This window comes from Anarhichas minor, unplaced genomic scaffold (genome assembly GCF_050575085.1).
Source record: "Anarhichas minor isolate MPS153535 unplaced genomic scaffold, ASM5057508v1 ptg000014l, whole genome shotgun sequence".
Lineage (NCBI taxonomy): Eukaryota > Metazoa > Chordata > Actinopteri > Perciformes > Anarhichadidae > Anarhichas > Anarhichas minor.
Window position 1 is genome coordinate 13,018,112 of NW_027466460.1, and position 19,543 is coordinate 13,037,654.

General features: G+C 40.7%; 1 protein-coding gene across 1 annotated transcript; it reads right to left on the reverse strand.

The window, feature by feature from the left end:
* Positions 1-14: 14 nt before the first annotated feature.
* On the reverse strand, positions 15-18,878 carry trip10b (thyroid hormone receptor interactor 10b). Its single transcript, XM_076091562.1, has 14 exons — positions 18,618-18,878; positions 13,622-13,737; positions 13,432-13,485; positions 12,146-12,293; positions 11,961-12,023; positions 10,760-10,864; positions 10,366-10,494; positions 10,029-10,175; positions 9,060-9,221; positions 5,057-5,166; positions 3,631-3,763; positions 3,453-3,520; positions 2,280-2,386; positions 15-2,180 (listed from the first exon to the last, which is right to left on the reverse strand). The coding sequence occupies exons 1-14, from the start codon at positions 18,639-18,641 to the stop codon at positions 2,035-2,037; spliced, it is 1,512 nt and encodes a 503-aa protein (XP_075947677.1). The 5' UTR covers positions 18,642-18,878; the 3' UTR covers positions 15-2,034.
* Positions 18,879-19,543: the final 665 nt, after the last annotated feature.

Genomic DNA, 19,543 nt, shown 5'->3' on the forward strand with positions numbered 1-19,543 from the left:
AAGACGAGAAAAGATTATTTTTTTCTTCCTGTTTACTTTATGACTCAAATACACGTAAATACATGTTCTTTTTTTAAATGGATCATACAATAATACCCCTTACAATGCTCAGAAAACATCTAATAGTGCAGGACAGGGTGGTAGAGAAGGAGATGGGTAAACATTATATGGCTCAATGAAACATTTGTATAGTCTGAGCTTCACAGTGCAGAATGAGTTTGAAACAAGAAGTCGGACGTATCGGCTGAAGGAGAAAAGTTTCTCTGCACTCAGTGTATAAACGAATGTCCAATTAGTTTTGAGTCTTTAAACACTCCATATTTAAAAAAATGCTTGAACTTTGTACTTGTTTACTTTTCTCTTGATCCATTGAGGAGCTAAATCTTAAAAGTCCCATTTCCTTCCTTTGAAATCGACCCTGTTATTAATTCAAAGGTTCTCCACCATGATCAATGTCTCAGAGAATTTGAGAAGATCAACAGCAGTGCTAATCTGGAGGCTCAAAATATGAAAGCGGGTGCTTAAAACCTGTCGAAGAACCAGTTAAGGACCAGAATTGAGATCACTGCCGTTTCTGTGCATCGCTGGAATTCAAAAGTGAAGACGAGTTGCACATATTTCTGTTTTCATGACATTAGCGCTGTGATGATCTCTGAAGCAGCAACCTCAAACGCAGGCAGTTCACCAAGTATTCGTGGCAAGAATTATAACTTTGATCATTATTGCCACTGTGCTTTTCCTTTTTACACACCATGTCTTAAATTCACAAAAAAACAAACGCAAGGTAAGTTTCCATTTTGAAGTCGTCTTGAAACAGTACTCTCATGCATATATGTACATTAAAGCAGTTTTTATATGCTGTTATTCTTCCTGTTCATACTGATTATTTAAAAAGTCTTCCTTAAGTGCTTCCAATATAAGTGAGTGATGAAAAATATATCTATATCTTATAAATATAGAAGTTAATTTGTCTTTTTAGAATTACATTCCTCTTGGTGTTTTCCTGCTGAGCTGTCATGGAGGGAATTGTTTGTTAAAAACACAAACTTTGAAAGATACCCACTTGATGAGTCTAACCCAGACCGCTTGAGCTTCACATTTTCAGAAAACCTTGACCCAGAATGAGATTCTGTCCCGCATCACTTACATTAGAAGCACATTAGGAATCTATTCATGGCCAGTATGAACCAGACGAATGATTGCAGCGAGCAAAATGTATTTCAAAGTTCATATGGGCACATGACTGTTAGAAGACAGACATGAGGGGCGACTGTGGCTCAGTGGTAGAGCAGGGTCCTTCAATCAGGGCTCAATCCCCGGCTCCGCTATATCGATGTGTCCTTGGGCAACCCCAGCTGTGCCTACGGTGTATGAATGTTAGTTAGAGTCCTGATGGGCAGGTTGCACCTTGCGTGGTAGCCATCAGTGAATGTGTGTGAATGGGTGAATGATGACAAGTAGTGTTAAAGCGCGTTGAGTAGTCGCTATACAAGTACAGTCCATTTACCATTAAAACAAACATTTAAACCTATACTTTACAGTGACACTCCATGGTGAGACGTTAAGAGTAGTGGTTTTAATCCAGTTATAAGTCATCACTATAATAAAAAGACAAAACTCACATTTGTCCTGTCAGGAAAGCCGTTTTAGCAGAGGGCCGGTGTTACACGAAGAAAAGGTTCAGCAGGTGGGGTAAAAAGTCAAGTGAATGGATATATCAACATAAAGATATGTAGCGCTTAAAGGCTACTATGGTGCTGGATATGTTACGCTAGTCGTCACTTAACGCTGCAACAATAAAAAGTTCAGGTATACATTCACAAGTTTGGATTTAAAAGAGCTGAAATCCATGAAGATCAGACCGTCTGCCGCAGAGACGGGGACTGTTTGATAAGAAGCTTTCTAATCACTCACTCTCATCTCGCCATACACCGGAGATAAAAGATGTAGAGAACTTCAATTATTGTGGATGACTTTGTATTCACCTTTGGCTCCTAACCTACCCTACAAGCTGTGTGTGTGTGTGTGTGTGTGTTATGGGGCAAGTTTGACATAGGATGAAGGTATATAGCCCTCATCTCCACTGGCTCTGAGGACTCTCATCCATCCATCTCCTTTATCATCCTCCATTATACTCAACATCTCTCCCTCCGTAATGGAAACGGTGCCCTCGCTGTTGCCTGCACACAAACACAAACATACACAATAAGGACACATACTAAACAGGCTAAAATTAAATCCATTGAGGAACAAGTTGAGTGTGAATTATTACAACGTACCTTCAAAGGTGTACAGAGCCGTGCAGTGGCCAACAGGACTTTCTACGTCTTCAAACTCATCATCGAACTCTGAGTAGATGCTCTGAAATTGGTCAGCTGCTACCACACTGGAAATATCAAGAGAAGAAAGAATCAAGACATGTCATTTCTTAAGTGGATTTTGCAAAACACGTCCACAATTTAAAGAAATAGTTTGACATCTGGCAACCTCGCAGTGATGACAAAGCTCTCTAGGCGAGGGGACATGGTAAAAAAGGGTCACTAGGCTATTTTTCTGTAGCGTTGCTAGCTTCTGTACTAGCACTGTTAGAAGAAGAGGAAGAAGAAAATATCACAACTGTCCTGAAACAAATGCGTAAAACTCTCTGAATCTTGCAAATCAACCTGCTGCATTTCTTTTTTCATAAAAATTAATGACTTGTAGCTGCCAGTTTCCCTTTAAATATTGCATTATATCTATTATAAACAATCATGCAAACATAGCGTCCGTCGAAAGAAATATGATGATGCTATATTAAGACTTTATAATGAATTTTTTCTACATACTGTACTATGAATTTTTTCAACATATTATACTATGACTTTAAAAGCCATTTGTAAAATACTGTACGATGACTTTTTTAACAAACAATACTGTACTATGACTTATTAATACATTTTTTCAATATACTTTACCGTCTTATTTGACAAGCTATGCTATGACTTTTTTCAACATACTATATTTTTCAATGAACAATACCAGGACAATTTTAGTCATACTATACTATTACTTTTTTATAACGATACTATGACTTATTAATGGAATACTATGTATTTTTTACTTTTGTAGATACTACAATACCATGCAACACTGACTTTTTTTGACATACTATACTATGACTTTTTCCGACACACACTATCCTATAACTTTTTATGACATGCTATACAATGACTTTTATATAACATACTATACTATAACTGTATTTGACCTGTGATACTATGACTTCTGATGACATGCTTACAGATTAGCTCTCTAGCAGTACAGCTAGCTCTGCTTCTCTCGTTGGTCAAGCTCGCCTTGCGGGTCGTAGCGCTCCGTAGAGGTTTTCCTTGATTTTACTCTTCGTGTTTAGCTATTCTGACCAGCTGCTGGCAGTAACTTATTTCTTTAACTCTTTTAAATAAAGGTCTTACCCATGTTGAGTATTATTGTTGATGGCGTTGGAAGATTCCTCTCCTCCCACTGCCTCTGACAGCCACGTCTGTAATAAACCAGCAATAGCTGTTAAGACTTGCACAAATGCAGAAACTCTCTATCCTGATCTGTCACGCACACTTATTGGCATGTTTAAGTGTATGTTTGTGCGATAACCTCATATTTGGCGAGCTCCCCCGTCAGGCGGCCAATGTTCTGGGCAGTTTCTGAGATCTGAGGCTCCAGACTGGAGGGGTCTCCCATCTGTGGATTCTGCTCGTACACACCCTTCATCTTCTCCAGTGCCTCGCTGAGGTCAGACAGGGCAAGAAAAAAATGTGAGCACTCATCAAGGAAATATTCTCTCCGGGAGAGAGATATGGACAGGAGGGGATGGAGACAACTTGCTGAAGGAACATGTGGTACTACTGTATACAACATTAGTGAGGTCAGGCACTGAGGATTGGCAAAAAAGCCTGGCTGGCAGTTACAGTTCCTTCAAAAGGTGTTTGATGGGGTCAGGGCTGTGTGGACCAGTCAAGATTTTCTACACCAAACTGGGAAAAAACATTCCTTTACGGTATTGTCATGTTGAAACTAGAAAGAGTCTTTAACAAATTAGGAGCACACTGTTGTCCAAAACATCACCGTGTGCTACAGCATTTTAATTGAAACTAATTTTGTGAGCCAAAAAGTATTGAAATAAAAAAAACAGCCCCATGGCCAGAAGCATGTTGGACAACTTTGGCCACGTACAGTAGTTTTATTTATGTAAACTCTGAGGCGAGCCAACGTTTGTGTGCAACTGTGGCAAATTAGTAGATTGAAGTTATTTGACAATGCATGTAAAAATGTACATGCATTGCCTGTTGCACAGAACAATATCAAATAGAAGATATCCCAATAAAGCTTATTTCTATAGTGGAAATGTATCATTTGAAGCCTTGAAAAACAACATGCTGCTTTCATTATTTCACATGAGAGACGTCTGTGTTCTTATCCGTCCTCTTTAATTACAGAGGTTTGCTTTGAATACCAGACACCTATCAGTCACATTTGATCAAAGCACCAAGTCCTGATGAAGCAGATTAGTTCAATTTTAAACTATATAGTAATAATTAAAGTATTTTTCCCCAAAACTTTATTCACGACTAAATAAGCAGCAAAGTTTTTCAGCATCATAGAGAAACGTTTTAAGAGCTTTTCTCGCCAATGCATTCCCAAAGATCCTCCAATAAATTCAGGCTGAACTAATTAACCAGGAGATCCACTGATATTTAAAACATATAAGAGAAGAGCTTCTCAGACAGCATGGAAGTGTTTTTGTGGTTTCAAGCTTGCAGTAGGAGATAAACGTTGTTTTTTAACACCTACACCTGCTCCTGATGATTATTTTGAAGCACTGAAACGATGTACTTTTTAGAGTAACTCGACAATGATTTAAATAGTTGCTGACAGACCAAAAGCAGGGATACCGCCACGTGAGGTCCAACCTATGCTAAAATGAAAGCCAATACTCGACAACATTTTGTGATGACGAAATTACAAGTCTGTGTTTCCAGGCCTTGGGGATGCCTGTTGATGCTGTGGGTGACGTTGTCACCTTTGGTCCTGCGTCTTCTGCAGCTCTTTGGTGATGTCGTCAATCTTTGCCTGAAGCCTCTTCTTCTTCTGCTCCGGAGGAAGGTGAGAGAAATCTTCTGCAGCAGGCGGCTACACACAGACACACACACACAGACACACACACACACACACACACACACTCTTACAGTAATTATCCTGAGCATCAGAAACTTATCAATGATCACCACCAGATGTCTCTCCTCCCTGTTTCCATCGGTCTTTCCAACACAGAAAGAAACCTAACAAGAGAGAGAGAGACACTTAATCTATCCGTGTCATGCAAACAAACCTTGTTCAAGGTATGAAAGTAATGTTTGGAAAACACACATAGTTACAGACAGAGAGTGTGAGAGAGAAAGACAATGACATCCCCCGAGAACACCACTGAATTTCAGCTGTGCAGTGTTTTGGACTGACGCACACTGAATGAACAACAGGTGAGAGTCTTTCTCCTGCGATGCCATACCAACGTACATTTAGGTAAGAGCAAGAATTCTGCTTAATTCAACATAGCAACAACACTATTTCTGAAAGTTATATAGCAGTTTGGCATCACAGAATAAAGACTTGGTAGTCGAGAGAGAAAGTTAATGATGTTCCATGAATAGAAATGTAGTTCCCTGTGCCATGAGGGAAATAGTATTTCATTTAGTCAATGAAAAAGTACCTGCACCAAGGCAAATAATCCTGCTTGCACTGCCAACTAGGTGACTACATGCACATTCATCAAGCTGTGCAGCGTCACAGCTGGTTGTGCTCACAAGGACAGTAGACCACACCTGACACACACCCAGCTGTGATGACATGAAACCCGGTCACACCAGGATTTAAAAACGAAAGAATGTTGCATCGGAATTAGCGACATTTTTGTGGTATTTGCATCGTTGACCGACAGCCATCCGTCGTCACAGTGCCGACTTTAAAGGGCACGGAGAGGAGAGTCCAAAATGGAGGAAGCTATTGTAGCTTGTTAGCCATCTTTCTCCCTCTGCTTATATTTAACCGCCTCTATCAGAGTATAAACTGCTCCACAAAGGACGAATGGTTTTTAGTCATAAAACAGGAGTCGGTGGAACAAATATGTCTTTAGAATAAACTCTGTGACCTTATAGTCGTTTTAGTGACGGAAAACCTAAACCCAATTTGTGTCTCTCATGTTTTAGTTGCAGTGCTGATGATCCTGCTTTACAAAAAATAATTATTATTATTAATAATAATTAATCTTGGAAAAACCTATAAACTCGTTAAAAAGCCTTACTTCTGCTCTGACAGTATTTCCAGAATTTAAAAAAAATAAATATTTTTTATAAAGAGAGCATGGACATGTGTCATTTGTAGTTAACTGGATTAGGAATTAAAGGGATTTTTTTCAGACAGAGGGTGTCATGTGCAGACTGTAAATCTGTGATATTGGGCCATATAAATAAACTGACTTGGGAAACAGGTTAAAATCATATTTTATCATTATTTTTTCATCCTGAGGGTTAGAAGAATCTTTGAGGATTCTGGAAGTTGGCTGATTCTGCGTTTTTCCAAGATCCCTCGGTAATTATTCTTTTATATGCTTAGAAAGAGCAATAGAGACACAAACTGGGGCCTGACTGAGCTGACTAGCTAGCGTGGCTTTTTATTTCCTCTCCAATTACCGAATAAAACGTACAATCCTGCGAAACAAAATGCCACAGGGCAGAGAAAATAAAAAGAATAGCTAATGTGACCATGTTCCTGGCAGGCTAGCATGTTACGTGCTAGTTCAACAATGTAAGTAGCTTCTAGCACTTTCTCAAAGACGCGTGGATGAACTTCAGTGCGTCACTTTCTGGTGTGACCGGGCCTCGACACATTTTTACCTGCAGATGTCAGTGTAGCACGATCCAGAGTTACTCCTTAAATAGCACTTCCCCTTGAAAAGAATCCAGCACCAGCACACTTTTATTATAGCACCTTTTCAGTCTCCCATGTAATGTTAATGAATGTTACCATGTGCTTTTCAGCATGCGCTATCTAGACAGAGAGAGACGGACATTCAGTATGAGATGCATGGATAAATAACTTTCCACATGGGAAACACTTAACAAGCATGGTATCTGTACGGATGTCAAGGTTTAACAACTTATTCAGATGAACAGCATCAATGAGACAAATACATGAGGGGGGGAGACGTTTACAGACAGCGTGGGGGGGAGGACCTGAGCAGATGTCGTCACTCACCGAGTGCTGTTTGTGTAATATCTTTACGGTGGAAATCCTGGGTTTGACAGAGCGATTAAACTCTCTGAGGCAGAGAGAGAGAGGGGAGTGCTGCAGCTTGGAGCGGGAGAGGGGGTGGCTGCCCGGTGGGAAAGGGGACGGGGGTGAGAAAGATGGAGGGGCACACTGAGGAAGGGGGAGAAAAAGACAAGGGAGCAGGGGAAAAGAAGCAAAAGAGGGGAAAATGACAACCGGTGAAGACGGGAAAAGAAGAAGGAAAGCGAGTCAAACAGATGCAGAGAAAACGGGTTAAAGAGTTAAAGACAGAGCGGAGGACGTTATGGGGCAAGTCTGTGCAGCAGACTGGAATTAGAATTGGCCCCTGAGGGCAACAGGGTGGTGGGTTAAGACATGAATGGAATGTGTGTTGAGTTTCGCGTTTGTTTTAGTGCATTGTTATGAGACCATGCAAGCGTCATTTTGCACTTCTACAACAATCAACAGGAGGAGGGTAAGAAGAGAGCTGGGCCCCGATGTTTGCGTGGATTTGACTGTTGAGTTTTAAGCTCTTTAAAAGTATCGTGTTAAATGTATCGGCAACAAGTTGTCAAACCTGCAAAGGAACAGGTTTATCCACAGTTAGCTGTAACATTACACCTTTTCTTAGTTCGTAGTGTATTGAGAAACGTTGCTGCGATCGTTATTTGAAATGAAAACATGTCGGTTATTAAAAAGGATGAGACTTGTGGTATTTATTTTTCTTACGTCAACAAATCCCATTAAAAGACCAAAACCAACCACGAACTGATCCTACTAACAAAGCATCATATACTCTAGCTTCTTGCTCCGTCACATCAGTGAGCCACACTGTTGTAGGCTACTGGATGACATGTTTCTTTTTTTTTTTTTGGAAAATGGGTTACTGTAAATTACTTTTAATCTGTCCCAAATAAACTGTCATAAAAAAATCCCTTCCATGCTAAATGTGTATTCATCCACAGCTGAATATAGTTCCTAACAGATGCACCATTTCCTCCTTTTTGAGTAACGTTTGCTAAAAACTACAGTGCCCACGCAGCTGTTTTAAGAAATGATTTTGCCTTTCTTTAAAAATGAAACTATATATTTCTGACACAGTTTTTTTAAAGATTAACTTCACTCGAAAGTTGAAATGTCTGAAAGTATTGAGAGATGGACTAACACTTTGGTGGTTTTGGTCTTTTCATGGGATTTGGTGACATTAAGAAAAATATAATAGAACACCAGCCTTAAATAAATTGTTTTTTGGGAGCATTTATTTAGTGTGGTGATTTAAAAACTAACATGTATTAAATGCATTTGCAGCTTGCACATCAATTAAACCACTTTTAATTGGAGTGGGTTCCTAAATTATGTTTTAATTATAAAATCAACATCATGCATTTTTAGCTCTGGTTTTGTAGTGCATTTAATTTGCTTTAAGACAGATTTTTGCAGGGTTTATTTTCATAATAAGAATATGTTGAAGGCTTCACATTAAACTGTGAAGCACTCTCTGATCATCACTCATCATGCTCATTACTGTTTCCAGAAATAAGAGCAAGTGGTGTTTTAAGAAAGGCCAATAAACCAGCCCGTTAATTGTGTTTAAGTTAAGTTATATGGACTAGACATGACCATTTTAGCCCGATAACAACTTGTTTGTCCGGATTACTTTTTGAAGAACAGGGCAGGGAGGATTTTCCAGTTGTCGATGTGATGTTTATGCAAAATCTATGCGAAGCAAATCTAATGTCAACAGACTGCAAACTCACCTTGTGCTTCTTGCTGAAAGGCCAGAGCTTGGCGCGCACTTTGGGGGGGTTGAGGCTGGACTCAGAGGTTGCTGGTCTGATTCCTTGGGTGTAGTCTTCAAACTCTACGTCTGCAGGCCGCTCAAAACCAGACTTGTGCTGCTCTATGAACAGTATCGAGTCCTGCAGGGAGACAAACAGACACTGATAACAATATTGACACACATAATCACTTACACTTTCTGACCACGACAACTACCGTAGGGATGAATCAGCACCTCTGAGACACAGTGTCAACAATAGATCTTAAGTGGTGCATTGAATTGCTTCAGTTAACCGAGTAAACCTGTGTACAAAGAAAAAGAAACTCATTACAGGACTCTCTATCATTTTAGTAATTTAATGCGCTTTAGGACACTGTATAACAATCTGTTATCAGCAAGAGTACTGTAGGATATATGTACAACAGCTACAACCAGCAGATGATTATCTTAGCTTAGCATAAAGGCTAGAAGCAGGGGGAACCTTCAAGCATGGCTCTGTTCAAGGTACAACATCGGGGGTTATGTGCAGGACTGTTTCGTAGTGACTTCCTGGAGTCTCCGATGGTTGCCAGCCTTGTTGCCTCACAGTGAAGACAAAACTTTAGAAAGTCACCGCGTGTTAATTAGGGAGCTTTAGAGGGCTGGTTATTACCTTTGGACAGAGCCAGGCTAGCCGTTTCCCCCTGCTTCCAGTCACTGTGCTAAGCTAAGCTAACTGGCAGGTGCTTGCAGCTTCACATTTAACCGGCATATATGACAGAGATATAAATCTTCTTCATCTTCATCTCTGTAAGTTTCACAACAATAAGATCAGAGGTGTCTTAGATATGACACTGGACAGACAGACAGAGACAATTCACAGTCCCCTTATTTTAATCATGTGGGCGAAACAGAATACAACAAAATGACAAACGCATGTATATTCTAATAAACATCTAACATTTACCTGTTTCTCATTAATTTTCCTCCCTGCTGAAGAAATCCCTTCTAAACACTTGGTGATGATGGGCAGCACCTTCTTCTCGATTTCTGAAAACTGGCAGTAGCCCTCCGCCAGACTCCGAATCCTCCGCTCATCCATGTCCTGCATCTTCTGCTCGACACACAAACACACAACAGCCTCCTTAAATATCATAGAATATGACATTCCCATTTATACGAAGACACGGAAGAAGATGATTACATTTTTGAAGGGGTGTGTTTTGGTTATCACATAATTGAAGCAGGTGTGTGAGCTCTGCCCAGCTTGTACTGCTTTGCGAAAGTGCGTGTCTTTGTCTCACGTTGAAGATCTGCGGTATCTCCGAGTAGTAGTAGAAGTTCTGTTCCTTGTTGTATTTCTGGAGCTGTGCTGCATAGTCGTTCCTGCACTCCTCCGCTGTGTGTGTGCGGGCGTGGGCATGTTGTTTGGCCTTCGGAGCGAGAGATAGGCGGCGCCACGGAGGAGAAAGGGAGGGGAACATGAAAAGGATGCAGGGAGCGGGAGAATAGATGCAAAACAAAATGCAAAGTGGGAGAAATGTGGGAGAGACGCAGGGAGGAAGCAGAGGGAGACAAGGAGGTAGAGAGGCCACGGAGGGAGAAAGACAAGAAAATATTATAGAAACCAAATATTAAAAAATGTATGTCAGTGCTGCTCAGTTGTTGACGCCAACCTGTGTGTGTGTGAGTGTTTACCTTATCGACATCGATCCTGGTGGCATTGACGTCACTCTCTATTTTCTCTGCTTGTTGTGTGGCTTTTTCAGACTCTGCCCATTCCTTGGCATAGCGCTTCTTAATCTGCAGGCAGGCATGTATACAGTACACACACGTACACACACTTTAACAAACTTAAATAAATAGTATAGAATTCAGTAGCAGTAAAAATCCAGTCAGGGTATTCAGTCCCACTAGACGTACCAAAAATGCAAAGGGAAGTCCAACAGAACAATCTACATCAAAGGGTCAGTTAACACAATAGAAACAATATATGTATATTCACTAATTAACCTGTGGTGGTAGTAGTAACTAACCGACTAGTAACACAGATAGCTTTAGTTTAAGTCGGCCTGGCTTTGAGATATCTGTCTCAGGGATTTTTTCTGGAAAACCCAAAGTTGTTTAAACAATTAATTTGCCAAAAAAAGTACTTAGTTCAAACTTGTAAACAAGAAAGTGGTACCAAAATTGCACTTAAAATATTCAGTGGCAACAGACCTCGCTGTGAACCGTTTTAACTAGAGAATAGAAGATGTTGCTGTTCAATTTCTTTAAACCTATTAATTTCCTTGGAATGAGGAGGTGACATTTATTTCTAAACCTGACAAAACATGAAATGGTAACACTATGTTACGGCTCTGCAAATTTCAAGGTTTCTTGGAAAGAATAAAATACTGTAAATTGGTGCCAACTTATACAGAGTTATATAGAGACACAATTCAACTCTCACACTCCGATGAATTAATTCCAAATACTTGTTAAATCAACTTATTTTAAGGTATACAAACCAGCTCTGCTGAAATATGCATATTGTTGCAGGCGAACATACCATTCATCATATATAAAAAATAAAGTTTCCAAGACTAAATTAATGATAAATAAAGATTTACTTTAGTTTCCTGTTAAGAAAACTGATTTTGAACTCAACAAAACAAAGAGCTTTGTTTGAGTTTCCTCGAGAACAATGATTAGTACGTAATCAAACAGCTCCTCCCAGGAAACTTTAAAAAAAATTAAACGACAGACCTGTAAAATAAATCCACAAAAACCATCTGCATGAAGATCCAACAAGAGGCAAGTGAGATCTTCTTTTCCCAATTCGGGCAAACAAATTCTTTAAATGACAATCCTGTGATCCAAACTAGACATCTGTAAAAAACAAACACAAGTGACTCACACTTTCTAGTTGTTTAAAGCTGCTCTCTAAAACCTGCTGGGCCTTCTTGGCATCAGATAGGTGCTGCGGAACAAAGAGGTTTCAGTTAATGTGCAGCAGTTTAAGATGATGACACAGCGTTCCACGTAAATCTGCCAAATCTTTCCTGTTCCCTCCCTGGTGTTATTCGTTTCTCCCGCTCTCACTGTTTTGCGTTCCTGCTTCAGCTCCTGGAGGTACTTGGTGAGTTCCACACAGATGCCGGTCATCATGTTTTCAGCGATGAGCTCCCGTTGGCCGGCGTAATCGTTCAGCTCGTTCAGGATCTCCTGGAGTGATGCGTGATTGCTGAATCTGCAGCAGGCGGGAGAGACAATTTGGAAAATCATCACAGAGGGAGAGACCAACATTTAACCGAATGATAAACCTAAATAGGACTACAGACCTGTCAAACTTTGGATTTTTCTATATGCCAATGTGATGTGCACGGTGCACTAATAAGTGTGCGATACTATTTAATGTAATAAACACATGAACAAAAGTGAAAGAAATCGATTAAACTTTGTGTTTATCTGCGCTGGTGGCATGTCCGGCTAACTAGCTTGCTAACAACAGTCGAAACCTAGCAATATTTTCAAGATAGCTACATTATTTTATGAGGTTAAAACTTCTTTAGAAAAATATATTTTCAACACAAGAACATCCACTCCGTGGAAGACACGATGCTGCTATATCACAAATTAGTTTAAAGCTGCTAAATGCATTTTAATTGCCTCTTAACGGCTCTCAACATGGCGACGCCTGAGTGGAAGCTAACAGCGCAAACTACAGCAACAGTGAGTACAGAGCTAGCATTGTTTGCCTGAACGACTTTTGACTTTGATTATAAAACGATTATCAATTCATCTTGATGCATCACAACTTTTAATTCCCATACTTTTTTTTCTTTCTCACTTACGATCTACTATTTTCAAAAAAAAAAAATGCATATTTGTAAGGAACTTAATTATTTTTTTTATTATTTACTGCACAATAATAACACTAACTAGTCTTTACATGTCTTCTTTAATAAAAAAAATCAGCTGGTTAGGTTGCTGATTTTTTATGTTTTTGCCTGGAATATGTAGCTTCATGTAGCTAGTATTTTAGCATTATATCATGTATCAACGTTAGCCATCATGTGCATATTTAACGTTAAGATGCTTTTACGGGAATATCAATTCTGGATAACATTACCTTATGCTAGCTAGCTACAATTGTCAATTCAGCTGACAAAATCCACAGACGTCGGCTAGAAAGGAGAAGCCTGCTTGTGTTTACTTATGGTTGTAGTAAATCTGCTCACTGTTATCATTCCTACTGCATGTTTGTGGTGCGTGATTATAAAGCTTGACAGGCCAACAGCAACAGTAAGATTTAGTAAACAGTAAATTGAAATTTTGTATATATGCAAAACAAGGACAAAGAAATGGACATTTTATTGTTCTCTCACTTGCAGTCTTGCTCTTCTTTGCTCCCTCGTTTGGCATATTTCTTTGATAGACTCCTGTTAGAAAGTGTAAAAGAAGCAGTGTGACTGTCTATTACACACACACACACACACACAAATGCACAAAGACACACATTTAAGAAAATGTGTGCAAATATAAATAAACATTCAGAAACAAGCTCAAAAGGCACACCTGAGTTGTTTGGCGTAGCTCTGCTCTATCTCCGTCCGTTCCTTCACAAACTTTATGTAACGATCCACCAGGTCGTGGCCCGACTGCGTGTGCTTGTCGATGTGATCATACTGGTCCTAGAACAAGAACAGCACAGAGCAACAGATGTTTTCATACATGTACACACACACACACACAAACGCTGCTGACACGGCGCGGTCTAAAAGCTTTTTGGATAGCGACATGTCTTCCATTGTTTTCGGCTCTGTGTTCCAGCACTTTGGATTTGAAATGAAGATAAATCTGAGGGTGATGACATCAGTGTAGGACTTTTTGTGCACAGTACAAATTTATGACAATGCAATAGAACATTGAGACCAAGGAGTTTTGTTTTGTTTAGTTTTTTAAAAAAGGTCAAAAAGTGAAACTTTCTGGATTGTCCGAGTCAGTCACAAGACTAAAGTTTAAGTTGACATGCGTTTCACCCACTGAGGACCAGACTGAAAGCAAAAAGCGCTCGAAAAACAAGAAGTGAAGCCGGCTGTATTTTATGCCTGAGAGCGAACAAAGGGAACAAGAGTCTATCATTTTTTTATTTTATTTATGTAACAACTGCAACCGGTCCATTGTTCAAAAGGTCTTTTATGTTTTACTGTGTGTTCTTTAGTAGGAAGGGGTTTCGTGTAAGGTCAGTCTCACCACCTTCTCTAAGTAAGTTTAAAGTGGTTGCTGACTAATTGGTTAATCGACTGATCATTTCAGCTCTACTGTAATAGTTTTATTTGTTAAAGCCGCACCCACTTTGTGTCTGACAAAGTGAACAAACGTTTTCAAAACCTGACATCTGCAGACACAGAGAACAGCCCTGTATTGGATTTAGGGATGCGATTAACGATTGTTTTCAAGTTCACGGCACCGTAAAACCGTAGAACCAGTGAGATTTTGACATTTGTAAACAATTAATCAATTATTAAAATAGATGCCGAGTAACTTTACAATAGTCAATCAACTAAGCGTCTCAGCTCCAACCACATTTCATGAGGCTGTGGATCTGACACAAACGGAAACTGGAAGTCTAAGAATAACTCCGCACGCACATGCACACACACACACACACACACACACGCACACACACACACACACACACACACACACACACACTATCCTCCTTTCTTTCAATTTCTCTCACACAAGTACAAAGGTGTAGAGCATAAAAGCAAACTATCCTTTCAGCATTCCTGTCTCGCTCTTTACATACATCCATTCCATCAAAACAGAAACTCAGACACACACACACACACACACACACACACACAAACCTGTCAGGCAGGTAACATTTGTCCTCTCTGTGCCCACTGGCTTAAAGAGTCCTGACATACAGTAAAGGACTCACTGAATGTGAATGTGACAAACAGCACAAAGAAAGACTCCACCTTATCATTGTTCGTGTGTGTGTGTGTGCGTGTGTGTGTGTGCGTGTGTGTGTAGAGGCTGCAGGGTCGTCTGGAGCCAGAGACATACATACTGAGTCCTCAGAGGAGGGGGAAGCTAAATGGAGATCATCGTAACACAGCTAATGTCCTGGATACGAGAGGGCTGGGGCGGAGGAAGGAACAGGATTAGAAAACAAAAAGAGGACGATGGAGTGAAACAGACATTTTGTACCAAGAAGGAGAGCGATGGAGGGAATCAGATGGATGAGAAACAGACTGCGATGAAGAGATTATAGAGCTTTGAGACATAGCCTACTCCTGCCTGCATTTGCCACTTGTGTTGCTGCGCCCCATTGCTTCACTGCAACACATCTGCATGTTGTTTTGTGCGAGAGGAGGAAATACTGATAGTGAGACAGGAATGAGATAATCATTAGCTCAGAGCGAACCTCCGCCCTGTGACTGACCGTCCCCGGGGCCTCTACAAACCCTGGAACCAGTCAGACTAGTCCCGCCCCTCTCCGTGAGGACTCCCGGCAGCATGTTTCCTCTGCTCTGAGCTCATGTTTTAGCTCACCTAAATTGTAACAAAAGCTACGAAACTGGTTGCACCAGCTCATCCTTATTAACTTTGTATCAAGTGATTTACTAAATCAGTTGATACCATCAGGACTTAAACGTTTTAGCTAGTAAAGAACTTAGTAATGTGTAAACAAAGCAACTAATCAAATAAAATAAACAACTACTCTCTATGTTAGAACTAGTTCACCCAATTTAAATTACAGTTATAAGTCTGAATTTGAGTTTACACACTGGACTGCACCAGATATACACAGTTCTGTAGAAGCTTGAGCGGAAAGTCCTTCCTAAGTTCTTCCGGCTGGTTTCAAACTGATTTACTAAACCGGCAGGTTTATGGCACAGCAGTGAGGTGTATTCTAACTAAGTACATTTATTCAAGTATTGTACTTCTTCGGTACAATTTTGAGGTACTTGTACTTTCCATTTCGGAGGGAAATGCAGTACTTTTTTTACTCCACTACATATAATTGATGACTTAAGTTACTAGTTAGGTATAGATTCAGATTAAAAATAAAATAAATAACCATAAATAAATTGTGATTCATTAATAAAGGATTTAATAAGACTATTGAAAGGTAGTATATTAAGGAATTCAAATGAGCATCTCCTTTAAATGAATGCAATTATAACCCAATGACAATATAATATTCGAACAATGGGCACTTTACTTTAAGTATACTTTGATGCTCATACTTTTGTACTTTTAGCCAATAGATCCCTCTAAATGCTACATACTGTTGCTTTAAATAACATTTTAAACGCAGGTGTTTCACTTCACACTGTCATACTTTTACTTAAGTAAAATGTCGAAGTACATCTATCTATCTTCCACCACTCTTTGTCATTAATCACTCGGCTAAGTTTAAACTTACAGGAATCTGGTGCCGCTGACTTCATTGCTGTACAGATTTGACAGTATTAAGATAAATCAATCAGCCAAACAGTGTTCAAACACACCAAACAGGACGACCCAAAGTTTCCAAAGACACCAAATATTTGGGGAAACGTGTCTTTCACTGAGTGTAAATATGACATCGTTGATACGGTCAGACAGTGTGGCATGCGGTGATTTTTCCACCTTAAAGCTACAAAACTGCACGATATCTAACTGGGATTAAATTGAGGACGTGTATCACTTTCATGATATCAGCTCATCCGTGTGAGAGTACACGAGGTGACAGCTGATAAGAATAGGAATGTAAAATATTAGTTCCTTTTTTTAGGAACGTCCAGTGAGGAACAGCTCAGTTTAGGGCTGCAACTAACAAGAATCCTCATGACTGACTCATGTGCAGATTATTTTCTCCATAAATCAAACCTCATTCCGTCTATAAATGTCAGACAAGTTGTTAAAAATGCGAATCACAATTTCCTAAAGCCCAGGGTGACGTCTTCATAATGTGTGTTTAGTCTGACCAGCGGCCCTCAACCCAAAGAGATTCACTTTATTATCATTATTATTATTATTATTATTATTATTATTATTATTATTATTATAAGGACATAGAAAAGCAGCACCTTTGAGCTGGAACTTGGTAATGTTTGACATTTCCGTAAAAATGACCAAAAAAGTCACCTGTTCCAGCCTAACAGATGTGAGTTCCAGCTGCTTTTCTTTGTCCGATGAGCTGAATATCTTCAGGTTTTGGGTTGTTGGTCGAACAACACCAGCGATATGAAGACATCACTTTGGGCTTTGGGAGAGCGCGATGGGCTTTCTCACATGTTATAGACCGATTCATGAAGAAAAACAATACAGAGATAGTGAAAACAATGGTTTCTGATTCATTTTCAGACCGATCGTTCTCAGCTCTGGTGTGTTTTCTGGTTTTCTCCTCCTAAAGTCCTCCGTTTGTCAGAACACAAGCAGCAGCAGTTGAACTGTTTATCCACAAAGTGCCTCACCCAGTCTGCCTGTGACTGTGGAACAATCCTCCCGGGCATGTGCTCAAGACTCTGAACTCAATCACTGCAGGATTTTGGGCAAATTAGACGGGTTTGCTTTTTAACCGCCAGCTATTAAACCGACTATGACGAACAGTCGGGACGTTTTTTTTTTTTTTAGTTTGAGCCAAGACACAGTTTGTACAGAACACGCACTATTTCCTTGAGGTCATCGTCCACATCTGTCTGCCTGTGGTCAGTGTAGAGCTGAAGTGACAAATCAGTCTCCATGGGACAACGAATCAGGAACTATTTTTGACGATTAACCTTTTTTTAATGGAGCAAAAATTTTTTTTTAAAAAGCCAAACACTCTAGTTTCAGCTTCTGAAATGTGAGGATTTCCTGCCTCTCTGTGTGGGGAAGTAAACAGGATGTCTTTGGGTTCTGGACTGCTGGTTGGACTAAACAAGCAATCTGAAGACACACGCGTGTCATTCTATACTCACTCCTGACTTTTTATAAGACCAAACTAATGACTGATTAACCAGCAAACAAATCAAAATGTTAAGCAGCCCTAGAACATGTGGAACCAGTTCAGTCCTTGTGCTCTGATGCTCCCCAGAGGGGCACATGGTGGTCCGGGTTTGGTCTGAACCTGATTGACTGTGATTCACAGCTGAGAGGGACACTGACCAGACAACCGGGCCACAACACAAACCAGCCTTCAGAACACTTCCTGAGAGCTGCTGTCACGAAGCAAAGCTCCATGTCCGTGCATTGGGGGGGGGAGAGAGAGAGAAAAGGTGTTGGAGTACACCTTTAGCATACAGTGTGTAGATAAGGTGGGCAGACGGAGTAATAAAGCTCTCCTCTTCCCCCTCCGCGTAGGAGAAGGTATGCGGGCAGCAGGGGTTGCGAAATCCTCGGGGCTGCAGTCTTTACAGACTCCTGCTGCTGCCTCAAGATTACTTAACCCGGGCCTACCGGGGGAAAACAACAGCCCCGTGTACATAACATGTCGACAAAAACAACAGCGGGACTACTCTCAAGGGAGGTTCACGGGTTTAGTTCTATCGCTCATCCCAGAGGACTCTTCTCGTGTCAGCTGTCAACTTACCCAAAGATCTGTTCCCCAGTCCATGTCTGCAAAAACACGCAGGAATCCTTGTCAGAGAAAGAAACAACCTGGTGGTGGTGGTGGTGAAGGAAACGCAACAAAAAGAGATACAAAACAACTCCTCTCGTTACAAAGAGACCACAAAACTTGTGAGTCTCGAAAGCGGAGATGGCGGAGGAAATGTTTGGAGGAAGTCTACGCCTTCTCCTTGGCACGGAGGACACGGCCGTCCTGTTTCTTGCAGCGCAGCGAGAGAAAAAAAAATATGTTCAGGCGCTTTTTCCTGAAACAAGTTTGGGTCCCAGAGAGAGAGAGAGAGAGAGAGAGAGAGAGAGGGGGGGGGGGGGGGGGAGAGAGAGAGAGCGAGAGAGAGAGGGGGAGGGGGGGGGGGGGAGAGAGAGAGAGCGAGAGAGAGAGGGGGGGGGGGGGGGGGGGAGAGAGAGAGCGAGAGAGAGAGGGAGAGGGGGGGGGGGGGGGGGGGGGGGGGGGAGAGAGAGAGCGAGAGAGAGAGGGAGAGAGAGGGAGGAGCGGTGGGAAACCTACCGTCTCTGTTTGTCTTATCTTAAAGAAGCAGCAGGTTAGTTTCATCCTAAAAGCTTCTTAAATCCGGAACCTTTAAACACACATAATGGAGTCTGCCGGAAAAACAAACCACACGAATACACTTCAACACTGCTCATAATGCAGCTGATTAAATTAACTTAAATAAATGAATATATTGGACGTGTCCTGACTCAATCCGACGCCTTGTAAAATAAATTACAGGGACTATATTTTGTGCGCTCTGTGCTGTTTTCTTTTTTTTTAGGAGCTGAAATGTCCTGACTTTCCTGAACTATCGGATGGATTGTCATGAATTTTGACTTATTTGACATTCATGGGTGAATCCTAGTTTTATCGCCACCAGCAGGTCAAATTGGTCTCTC

Excerpts from the sequence above, each read along its gene's own strand:
- trip10b (XM_076091562.1), bottom strand. The coding sequence starts at position 18,641 with ATGGACTGGGGAACAGATCTTTGG. Across the intron at positions 13,486-13,621 it reads AGCTACGCCAAACAACTCAG|GAGTCTATCAAAGAAATATG; the intron begins GTGTGCCTTTTG and ends ACTTTCTAACAG. Across the intron at positions 12,294-13,431 it reads AAAGAAGAGCAAGACTGCAA|ATTCAGCAATCACGCATCAC; the intron begins GTGAGAGAACAA and ends CGCCTGCTGCAG.